The 12876-nt window shown below is 41.1% G+C and overlaps 1 protein-coding gene across 1 annotated transcript; it reads left to right on the top strand.

Moving 5' to 3' along the window:
• The first annotated feature begins 4422 nt into the window (after positions 1-4422).
• Positions 4423-6000, top strand: LOC136481466 (sialyltransferase-like protein 2). The gene has a single exon (XM_066478799.1). It carries the CDS (start codon positions 4554-4556, stop codon positions 5742-5744), a length of 1191 nt encoding a protein of 396 aa, XP_066334896.1. The 5' UTR covers positions 4423-4553; the 3' UTR covers positions 5745-6000.
• Positions 6001-12876: the final 6876 nt, after the last annotated feature.

Here is a 12876-nt window from a genome sequence, read left to right as displayed (position 1 = left end):
AGACTCCAACAATAGTTCAAGCTACTCATACTACGGTGATGACTCATACTACATAGAAGTTCAAGTGACTTTAACGACAACACAAATGTCATGTAACCACCACCTTATACTTCATCCTGTTTAGTATGAATAGGTGACAACTTAGCCCAGAAGATGAATATGGCTACAACCTTTTTTTGTTTAACAATCTAGTTACTCAATTGGTGCTAACTCGTATAGGTCCTACTAGCTAGATACCACCACATCCAAAGAAATATCATTTTCTTGCACATAATATTTATTTTGCTTCTTGTTTAGAAACATGAATATGAATTCTGTTTGATGAAATTTAAATTATTGGCACAAAGTTGATACATGAGAATGAAAAGGAAATAAGTTAGCAAAAATATTGTGAACTCTTTTTTCCTTGTTGAATATGCTAAGGGGTTCAACTATATGGGAGTTAAATGATATAGAAAAAAGTCTGCATTACCTCCCTCAATTTTCGCGAAAGCCCGATTTTCCTCTCTGAACTCCAAAACCGGACAAAACACCTCCCTCAACTTTTAAAACCATTCATTTTACCTCCCTGGCCCGGTTATAAGCGATTTTAAAGGCGGTTTTGTCTTTTTCTTTTTTATCTATTTCGGCTGAATCTTTTAAAAATCATAGTAAATCACAGAAAAATCATAAAATAAAAAATCCAATTTTGTTGGACTCCACATGAGTAGATCTACACAGTGAATATATAATATGGTATGCTTTAGCATAAAGTTTTTGCTGTAGCTTAATATCTATGTTTTTCTGTAATTAAATAAAATAATTCATAGCTGTAATTTCTATGGTCCAATTATGATGAAATTTTTATGGTGGGCTAATTGTTGTATGCTTAAACTGTAGTAAAAAATTCATACTCATTATATATATATATATATATATATATATATATATATATATATATATATATATATATATATATATATATATATATATAACTTATTAGTTATAGATTTTAACCCCTATGCCCACCTGCCGTCTTCGCACAGCGCAGGTGCATTGGATGGCTGGAGCACATAGAAGCAAAGCTGGCTTGCTTGTGTATTATATATATGTTGGAAAAGCCAAAGCGACGGGACTTTTCAGATCCAGCAGTGGAGCCAGTTATAAACGCCATTAAAACACTACGGCGAAGGAATAAGAAACGGGCAGTCTCCAATCGGCAGCGTGTAGAAAGTACTAAATTGCTGATGCTTAGTGGATGAAAACTAAATGGCTGATGCTTAGTGGAAGAAAACACAAACCTTGCATGCATGCTTAGTGGCAAGGGTGGAGAATATTGGATAGCTAGTGGGGTGTGGATGACGTGGCTTAAGAAGATGCTAGAGAAGCGTTGCGACGGGGGAGAAAAACCTATATATTAAATATTTTTGGGAATGACAATAAAACTGGTACATATTATTTATGTTTCACCATTTATAAATTCAAAAAATAAAAGTTACAATTTATTTTGTGATGGCCATGACATCTATAATATAATTTATTGTTGGCAACTATGACAATAACTATTAAGCTTATACCGAACTAAAATACAATTTTGATGGTTTTTTCTCCTACTACAAAGCACATAAATATTTAGATATAAATACATCATAACTTTAATTTTTGTTCTATATATGTGCTGGAATAATGAATTATCGAGTTCCGTGACCTTTGAGGACCCATAAAAACTTATCAATAAGGAGCTAGTTATCGACGTGTCCAAGATTGGTCTATCCAGTGATGATTATGATAGGAGACCTTTCTCAACTTTTCACATGCTAGCCCTCACCGTGGACTGTAGAGATACATTTATTTAGACTGGATTAGATAAATAATAAAGTGCTCAAGATTTCAGTTCACGTTTTGATTAGTTGAACTATCAGCTAATCTAGTTTTCAATAAGACGTTAACAATTTGGTATTAGAAATCTTTATTTTCTTAGAGATTGTAAAAAGTCAATGATTCAAATATCCATAATATTATATTGATTATTGATTATTTATTTTATTAGAGAAAGAAAAAGATAACCTGAGTGGATAAACGAACAACCAAAAAACAACGAAAATATCCAAAACAAAAAAAAAATTGGATGGAAACTGAAACATATAGGAACCAATGTAGGAAAAAATATTATTTATTTCTTAGACCAAAACCGGAGGGAACACGGTTAATAGATTGGGTGGACACATAATTGACTTTAGAAAATAAAAACAGTTGCATGATTGCCGAAACCGAGCCACTTTAGGATTATTAGGTTGGACGAAAATCTAGGGTGGCAAGAAATTTTGCCTCTTTATTATTAGTTAGTTATAGATATAGATTATAGATTATAGATTATAGATTATAGATTATAGATATAGATAGATATAGATATATACAAAAAAAAATCATGAATCTAGACACATATAACACCTGGTCATGGTGTGGTGTTAAAAGTACGGAGTGACTTTTAGTCACCGGTGGAGCAACATTTCGTGAAGGAAATAATAGTCGTTCATAAGAACCCGGACGAAGACAAATTATATATGAAAATCGTAGCTTCAACAAGACTTAGCTTAGAATTATGTAACTCAGGAGCGATATCTAGAATTTGTCTTCAAGTTCATATAAAGAATTTTTTTATTTTTCAAACATGAGGTACATCGTGAGGCTAAATGATTTTTCTTACAAGAACGGAACGCCACGAGAGGCTGAATGTCTCCTACTAAGTGCTGCCTAATGGCTAAATCTAGGAGGATAACCCATGTTAGCTCTACACTTTTTTGTGTGCCTGAGTTTTCTATACAAAATACTCCGTAACGAACATTAGTTTCACGTGGGCCTTTGAACAAACACTGTCACTGTCAGTTCGGTTTCGAAAAGAAATCCACGAGCACGGATGGAAGGCTGGAAAGACTGTAGTGGTATGGTGTACAAGATCGCAACAGGCGAGAGGTTGTATCCTTTATGCCCCCTTTAGAACCTAACAATTTCATAGGAGTCATACAAAAATTTCACATAAATCAGTTTAGTTTCACTGATAAAAACATATGTAGCCAGGACCAAAGCAAGCTACCAATCACGTCCTAACAATCGTGCACGCGTGTATCAGACTTGTGAGATGTACTACTAAAATAAGGGAAAACTTTAAAAGATGAGATAATTATTTTCTTGGTCCTAAGAAAGAAGTTATATTTTCTTTTGGCCTTTGTTTTATTTTTAAAGTTACTTATTTGGCCCGGATGCTATCTTTAGTTCTTTATATGGCCCTCCCGTTAGTCCGTGATAAATTAGAGGCAAAATGATGATTTTACCCCTGGAAAAAATAAACAATTATAGAGTTTAGTTTATCTTTGTTTAATTTTGAGAAATATTGAGTCCGGGGCAAAATACTTCCATGTTCAAAAACAATATTCCTTATAGTATACAATTATGACAAGTTTAAACCATGTGAAATATTACTTAAAATTAAACACAGACAGACTAAATTTTGCACTGATTCATAATCGTCATTTTGCCCCTGACTTGACACCTTTTAAGTCCCAAAACTAATAGAAAGACCATATAAAAAAACTTAAAATAGCTTTGATGTCAATTAGGTAACCGTAAAAATAAAAGGACCAAGAGCGAAACTTTTTTAGGACCAAGAAAATAATTTTCTCTTAAAAGATACTAAAGGAGGAGAGTCGATTTTTGTCAGGAATGTGTGCTATATTATCGAGTATTTTCTTTTACGAATCTAGAATAAAAGTTTAAAAAAAGGTTTACCTTCTTGGGAAAAAAAAAGAAAACCGTGTGTCACTGTCAACAATGTTGTCTTTTTAAGACCGTGGACACGGATAGCTACCATCATTGGCTCTGTTCGCTTTGCTGAAAAGTCATGACTAAAAGTACTGTTTATTGATTTGTTGTGAGAGAAAAATACTGTTCGTTCGCTAAAATAACACGGCTCGTAAACAAGCGACCAGGGCCATTGATAGCCAGAACGAGCAGTTAGGATCGGGCGCGCCAACCATTTTTTAACGAGTCATCAGTGCTACTAGTTGTTCCTGCAGGCTCCCACAAACGACGCAAATGGCCGGAGATTAGTCGTCTGGTTACTATTCTCAACATGGAGTAGAGGAGTGTGCATTATACTATAGCAAATTCAAATAGTACAGTTTGATTTTTCAAATTTCGAGCGCCTTTCTCCCTTTTCACGCCGCCTGAATTACCAAATTTTCACTCAAAATGTCCACTTTTGGAATAGTCAGTCAACTCTCAAGAGTGCCGAGTGCATCTCACCCAAGACCAACCGTTGCCCAACTAACAAGCCAGCTACCCAATCGAACCACCGACACGTGGACTCCGCTGCTCCGCAAGACCCACATGTCAGCGGGGGCACTTCCGCTCAGCCCACCAGGATCACATCTTCCCAAGCTCACCCGGCCCCACCGTCTCGGAGCTTTCTCCCCCACCCCACCTCGGACCTCGCTCCCCGCGTCGGCGGCCACCACCGGCCCACCGCGCCTACTAATGGCAGGCGGATCTGGCCGCCCGCCCCCGCGCCCACGGAGATGAAGCGCCGCCGCCTCCCGCCCGTCCTCTTCCTCCTCGCGCTCGCGCTCCTGTCCCTCGCCTTCCGCCGCTACCTCTCCCTCCCCCTCCCCATAGGCGCGTCCCGGTTCGCCGGGGGCAGCGACGCGCTGCTCCGGCGCCTCGCGGCCATCGACGTCGGCGGGGACCAGATCCTAGCCGAGGCGGCGGCGCTGCTCGCCAACGCGTCGGTGTCCACCTTCCCCAGCCTCGGCAACCACCACCGGCTCCTCTACCTGCGCGTCCCCTACCGCAGCAACGCCACCTCGGCGCCGCGGCAGCGGACCGTGTCCCGGCTCCGCGTCCCGTTCCACGGCGTCCCCAGCGACGCCGCCTTCCGCGCCTCCCTCCGCGGCTTCCTCCTCGCGCGCCAACACCACCGACACCTCCACGACGTCGCGGGCGCCATGGCCGACCTCCCCGCGCTCCTCCTCGGCCTGGGGGGGCGCCGGCGGCGCCGGCGCGCTGCGACGTGCGCCGTGGTCGGGAACAGCGGGATCCTTCTGGGGTCCCGCCGGGGTGCGCAGATCGACGCGCACGACCTCGTCATCCGCCTCAACAACGCCCGCGTCGCGGGCTTCGCGCGCGACGTCGGCGCCCGGACCGGCGTCTCCTTCGTCAACTCCAACATCCTCCACCACTGCGCCGTCCGCTCCGCCGTCACCACGCCCGGATGCGGCTGCCACCCCTACGGCCGCGCGGTCCCGCTCGCCATGTACGTCTGCCAGCCCGCGCACCTCCTCGACGCGCTCATCTGCAACGCCACGGCGACGCCCGAGTCCCCGTTCCCGCTGCTCGTCACCGACGCGCGCCTCGACGCGCTGTGCGCGCGCATCGCAAAGTACTATTCCATGCGCCGCTTCGTGGCCGCCACGGGGCAGCCGCCCAGCAACTGGACCCGGAGCCACGACGAGAGGTACTTCCACTACTCGTCGGGCCTGCAGGCGGTGGTCATGGCGCTCGGGGCGTGCGAGGAGGTCAGCCTGTTCGGGTTCGGGAAGGCGCCTGGGGCCAAGCACCATTACCACACCAACCAGAAGAAGGAGCTCGACCTGCACGACTACGAGGCTGAGTACCAGTTCTACCGCGACCTCCAGGAACGGCAGGAGGCGGTGCCGTTCCTCAACGAGGCGCCGGGCTTCAAGGTGCCGCCGGTGAAGCTCTACTGGTGACCACTGAGGAGGTCAGTAACGTGTACTAGTAGCTGTTAGTGTAATCTGTTCATTGTTGTACAATTTTTGCATTTTGACTTAGAGAGATGTTTAGGCAGAGAGAAGTGTGTAAAATATGGCAATTAAAAGGGAGTGTGAGAGGCTGTCATAGATGTTTCAGGATGGGGAGCAGCATATAAGGAGGGGTAAATGCAGATCAATTTTGTATTTGATCAAATGGATCAAGGTAGTGTTTAGTTACCAAAATTTTGCAAAATTTTTCAAGATTCTTTGTCACATCGAATCTTTGAACGCATGCATGAAGCATTAAATATAAATAAAAAATAAAATTAATTACACAATTTAGACGAAATTCACGAGACGAATCTTTTAAGCCTAATTAAATTATAATTGGACACTAATTGCCAAATAACAACGAAAGTGCTATAGTACCATTTTCCTAAAAAATTCGCCAACTAAACAAGCCCCAAATTGGTTTGTAGTTCATGTATTCTGTGTAGGGCAATTGTACACTTCAACGATTTCAATGAGTATAGACTTCAGACAGGGAAAATGTAATTATGGGCAATGGAAGCATGACGAGTCTGCTGTTGCAATATGAATTTGAAAATGTATATTCTTCCCCATTTGGAAATGTGTAATGACTAATGAGGTTTGTGATTGTTTCTGTAATGTGTCATTGGGTTTGTTGTACAATTCTTAAACTTGGCTGATAGGGATGTTTAAATAGAGCAAACAGACAATGGGTAATTAAAAGACAATGCTGTCTGACAGAGATGTTTCTGATTGCGAAATGTAATTCAATTTTTTCAGTTGAAAGATGAAAGTGAAATGCTACCCAATTTTGTGATGAACAGAACAGCTTGTATAGTTTTTACAGTTTTATTGATAGAGGTGTTTAGGCTCAAAGAAATGTGTACATTATGGCAATATGAAGAGAGTGACAGACTCTATTTGATACTCTGGAGGGAAAATTGGTTCTGTAGCATCTAAAGATCGCGACTTCCGTAAAATACCACTAAAAGATATCGGCCTTGTAAAATACCACTGAAACGTGCACACGTTAACTGAAAGTTGCACTCCGTCGCATTTTTTCACCGAAAACTTATTTTTGGACCCTTTTCAGCACATCACGTGAACTGGAATGACCTTTGTACCCTTGGCTGGAGGACAAGTCCCAGGCAAACCTTATCCTACCGCATCCTCTAGCACAGACCCGTCCCTCCTAGCTCCCGTGCGGCGCCCTCTCTCCCACCGCCGCCGCCCCTTCTCTCCCACCGCCGCCGCCCCTCCCCTTCACTCCCACCACCGTCGCCCGCCCTTCTCTCCTGCGCCGTCGCCCGCCGCCCCTCACAGCTCCTGCGCCGCGTCGTCGCCCTCCCCTTCTCTCCCACCGGCGGCGCCGCCCCTCCGAGCTCCTGCGCCGCCGCCCCTCCGTCATCCTGGCGTCCCTGAGCGGCCCCTCGAGCCCGGTGTCCTCAGATGCATCCAATGGAGATCCCCGAAGGGTAAGACCGAAACCCTAGCTCGTCCCTTCCCTGTTACTGCTCATTGTTCCTCACATGCTGCTCGTAGATTAGTTGTATTGTAGAAATTAGTTGTAAAACACGTGTGTTGTCAGATACATGGACTGATTTTGTATGGGATTAGAAGTAGGGCATACATGGACTGATTTTGTATCAGAAGATAGTTGACTGATTTTGTACTGATTCAATGGGAATTGCAACAAATGAGTCAGATGGATTAGAAGTGAGGATTCACGTGAAAGTGTTGTTAATTTCTGCACTGCTACTATTTTCAGGATTGATGAGAACAATGCTTGTAGAGTAGTGATTGATGTATGCTCCTTCTCAACTATTGAAGATGGTCGAGCGGTGTACCGAAAGGGCAGATGTTTGGAGTGGTGGGTAGATTCAGATGAGTACTCTATCATTGAGTGGTGGGTATAGATGGTTCCTAATTATTTCATGAAATCAGTGTGAAGCTATTGGACGAGTTGCTGACATTATACAGATTCCAGCCTTCCTCTGTCGCTAGGTACAACTTTGAATGAAAGGATTTTTTCTGTGGAAATCTTCTAGTGGCCGCTGCTAAGACTGGAAAAATTATCAACATCAAAAAAGGACAATTCTGTACGCCTTCTGTAAGTTGCATCTTACTAACTGGTAGTATAATTGAAATTTGAATACAGGAAATTTTAGCTACTTGCTAATTTAGTATTTAAATCATTACCCTAAAAAGGTTCTGTGCTGTTAAATGTTGCACAAAGTAACAAACATTCCATAGTGTCCTTAGTGCTACTTTTCATAGCAATTTGGTGAAGTTTCTTACTTGATTGTTATGAATGAGGTGCAATGTTGAAAGAATGCGGAACCCTTTGCTCTTACCGGAAATTTTCATTTAATTGAGTCTAATGAAATTTCTGAAGTAACTTGGCTTAAGTTGATAGAATTTTCGCATTACTTTAGCTGACAACGTGAAACTTAACAAAAATGATATCAGTCTGTCCCTATCTGATCTATGATAATCCATTAATCTTCTTGTTGAGTTATAGTGCATGTTTCTTCATATGACCTTTCCCATTTAAGCATACATTTGTCTGATATTTTTTATGGAAAGACAATTATCCAGACATATGTTGTCTTCATATTACTATAGCTATTTTTTGACAAGATACACAATTTTGAAGATGTTCTTATAGAATGACCTCCTGGTTAAGGCTTGAAGCTAATTATTTTACCAGATTTACTTGTTTTACTTTTGCATTTGCTTGTCAAAGTGAACCTTTACATCTCCAGGTTATGGTGAACTCTGCAGAGAAAGTAGGGCTTGCTGGAAACCCAAATGTGATGGTCTGTGAACGTGGTACCATGTTTGGCTACAGTTAAGGCATCTTTTGGCTCTTTCTTTTCTGTTTATTGCCCACTTAATAAACATGAAAAAGAGAGAACAATTAATCATTGATGTTGTTCTAGGACATTGCCACTAAGGAGAGTAGGTAACATGTTGTAGGGTTGTAGAATGACTATGAACCAAGTAGCATTAGAGGGATGAATGCTTCTTGAAATATATGATGTCACTGTATAATCATTTTATGAATTCACCAGTTAAAGTCGTGAGAGCTAGATTAGGGTTGCCTTCAGATCATTTGGCATGCAACAAAGTAATTGATACCGTCACTTCCTGGAGTTGTGGTTGGAGATCAAGTTGCAGCTCAAGAAGAAGCATCTAGAAGTTCCACAGCAGTGCGCAAACTGTCTCATAGTGCGCACCTCATATTATGACCGACAACAAGAAGGATGGCAGCTTCTGTTTCTACACCAACAAGACCACCAGGCACACCAGTGAGTCTAGGGCCAATAACAAGACGAATGGCAGCACAACTGGATACATCACCAGGAGGCATTGCTAGGAGGGTCATCATAAACTAGGCTAGTGTGATCCTGAATCATTTTATTGAACTGTTGCTGTATGAAAAAGTCATGTACTGAATCTATTTTGGGCATGTGTTGTTCTGCATGTGTTGGACCAGACCAATATGGTTCCTGTACTGTGAACCTATTTGGCCATGTGCTTGCAAGATGTGTTGGTCAATATTAGTCCATGTGTTGAACCAGAATATTTTTCATGTGCTTGTTCAATATTTAGTGCATATGGTGACTTGTATGTGTTGAAATGCTGTCAGTTGATGTCCTGGGCTTCATTCTTATGTTTTTAGAGCTACTGTACCGGTTTGGGGCTTGATTCTTACGATTTTAGAGCTCTTGTACCGGTTTTGGGGTATTTTGGTCTAAGTTAACAGACCTAACGCTCAAATCTAACAGAATGGTACTTTCAGTTCACGTGTGCATCTTTCAGTGGTATTTTACGGAGCCGATGTCTTTCAGTGGTATTTTACGGAAGTCGTGATCTTTCGATGCTACAGAACCAATTTTCCCTATTCTGGATTGTGGAGGATTTAAGGAAGGAAAAATGTAGCTCAATTTTGTGTTGATAGGCGGATGGGTCAAATTGGTTTTGTTTGTTCTTGTATTTGCATACTTTCTACTGTAGAATCGTATACTTCATTAATTGATGAGTTTAGACTTGGGGCATAGACAAAATGTAAATTATGGTGTTGAAATATCAGCACCCTGTTCGCTTGATCGTTTCTGCGGCTGATAAGCCGGCTGATGTTATTTTGTTGTGAGAGAAAAACACTGTACCATGGCTGATAAGCATGGCTGATACGATCAAACGAATAGGGTGCAGATTTGGAAATGTAGCAGACATGTTTCTGCTAAGGGTCCGTTCGGTTTTCTCGGAACGCACCAGGAACAATTCCAGCTCCTAAAGATTAGTACAAATTATTGAATCATTCCCGCTAGGAATTATTTCAGGACCCTATTCCTAATCAACCGAACAAGCCCTAAGTAGGAAATGTGTAGTAATAAGACTAGTGATTGTTTCTGCTTATACCTGTTGTACAATTTTTACATTTGACTGGCAGAGATGTTTAGGCAGAAGTATTTATTGTACAATTCATAAATTTAACTGGTAGAGATGTTTAGACAGGAAAACAAGCGAAAACTATGGACAATCTGAAGGGAATGAGAATCTGATTGGGATATTTATTATTGTTTGAAAGGTGGAGAAACCGTCCTCCATTGCGTGTAGTACTTGTAAGAAGTGAATGTAAATGAACAAGATGTTTTGGGAACAACTCCTGTGTTTCATTGATCTCATAGAATATATACATGTGAAGGGGTGTGTCCAAAGGACACAACTGACGGGAGAAGTTACATCTCGTCACCAAGAGACATGCCCCTTCGTGACACAGTTAACTGTAAATCTAATCTCTAAAACTATCTCTAACTGCACGTCTAATTGGATGAGATCACCGATGAATAGGTGTCTACTGGTAGGTACCATTTCGTAACACTCCCCCTTGATCGAATCTTCTTTAAGATCAATGCAGCCGTATGCTTGAATTCCTCGAAAAACCCTGTGGGAAAAATCTAAGGAATATGTATGTATAGATATGCTATAAAAACTCCTTTAAACCTTATAGGAAAATAAGGAGAAAATAGCATATATGAGTGTGATTTAAATAAATCATTATGTTATTGGTATCCTATTAAAAACCCCAGTGGGGAAAAATATTAGAGATACAACATATAGATTACTCCCCCAAAAATTATTTCAGGAAAAATATGAGGAGCAATATAAAGTGATATGTCGCTAAAACTCCTGTAAAAACCTAGTGAGAAAATTAGGAGAAAATATGACGACATATTATTGGTATTGCCTCTTGGATAACTCACATGAAAAATCTTTTTAGGAAAAAACCATGGATGAGTTGTGAGGGCAATATGTGTCTTTGATATTTCCCACAAAAACTCCAGTGGGGAAAATAGGAAATATGACACATGCTTATGTTAATATTACCTCATTAAAAACTTTAACAAGAAACCTTGTAAGTAAAACTTGTGAAAGAAAAGAGTATAATATGATGCTGGTACAGGTCAACATTTAGGAGATGTCTCCCCCTGATTCTGGCAAATCTCGAAGTCGCCGCATACCAATTCCATGTACCAATTTTTGAAACACAGAAGTTGGTAAGGACTTAGTAAATAGGTCAGCGAGATTATCACATGACTTGATTTGCAAGATGTTTATTTTCCCGCTTTCTTGTAATTCATGGGAATAAAACAGTTTAGGAAGAATATGCTTAGTGATATTAGTCTTTATGTAACCTGTTTGTATCTGTGTAACACAAGTGGAATTATCTTCATAGATAATTATAGGTGATTCAATTAAACCAATACCACATGACTGTTGTATGTGGTTAATCATTATGTGAAGCCATACACATTCTCGTGATGCCTCGTATAGAGCAATAATTTTAGAATGATTAGTAGAAGTCGTTGTCAGAGTCTGCTTAGAAGACTTCCATGAAACAGCTGTACCTCCATGTAGGAATACAAATCCTGTTTGGGATTTTCCGTTATGAGGATCAGATAAGTAACCTGCATCAGTATAACCAATTATACTGGGATCATGATTTTTTTTGAAGAATAAACCAAGATCCTTTGTGCCATTAAGGTATCTAAGGATACACTTCGCTCCCGTCCAATGACGACGAGTTGGGTCCGCACTATGCCTAGCCAGTAAGTTCACTGCAAATGCGATATCAGACCTGGTGCAATTTGCAAGATACATAAGTGCGCCAATGACACTGAGATATGGGATTTCTGGTCCCAACACCTTTTCCCCAATTTCCCGTGGTCTAAATGGATCTTTCCCTATTTCTAAGGAACGAACAACCATTGGAGTTTTATTAGGGTATGATTTATCAATATTGAATTTCTCCAATATTTTCTGGATATAGACTGATTGATGCACTAAAATCCATGAAGGACAGTGCTCAAGTTGTAAGCCTAGGCAATACTTGGTCTTACCCAAATCCTTCATCTCGAATTCCGTCTTTAGATGTTTTCGTGCTTCTTCTATATCCTTTGGGCTGCCAATGATATTTAAATCATCAACATACACGGATATAGTACAAAATCCCGTTCGAGATTTCTTAATGAAAACACATGGCCAATCATCATTATTAGTGTATCCTTTCTTTAGAAGGAATTCACTCAGTCGGTTGTACCACATTCGTCCCGACTGCTTCAAGCCATATAATGACTTTTTGTAGTTTTACACAATACATGTTGTGATTTACGTTTGCATTTGGAATTTGGATTCCATCGGGAACCTTCACGTATATGTCCGAATCAAGTGACCCATATAGATATGCTGTCACCACATCCATCAACTGCATAGATAGATGATTTTGAACTACCAATGATATTAAGTATCAGAAAGTAATTCCACTCATTACTAGAGAATAGGTTTCATTGTAATCAATGTCGGGTCTCTGCGTGAACCCTTGTGTACTAGCCTCGCTTTATATCTCACCACCTCATTGTTCTCATTCCGTTTCTGGATGAAAACTCATTTAAAGCCTACAGGAAAGACTTTGGAAGGTGTAGGTATTGCAGATGTGAATACCCCTCTTTTAGTGAGCGAGGCTATCTCAGCTTGAATTGCTTCTTTCCATTGAGCTCAGTCCAAGCGCTTTTTGCACTCTGCCATGGTCTTG

The sequence above is a fragment of the Miscanthus floridulus genome, chromosome 9 (genome assembly GCF_019320115.1).
Source record: "Miscanthus floridulus cultivar M001 chromosome 9, ASM1932011v1, whole genome shotgun sequence".
NCBI lineage: Eukaryota > Viridiplantae > Streptophyta > Magnoliopsida > Poales > Poaceae > Miscanthus > Miscanthus floridulus.
This window is presented reverse-complemented; position numbering and strand designations above follow the sequence as displayed.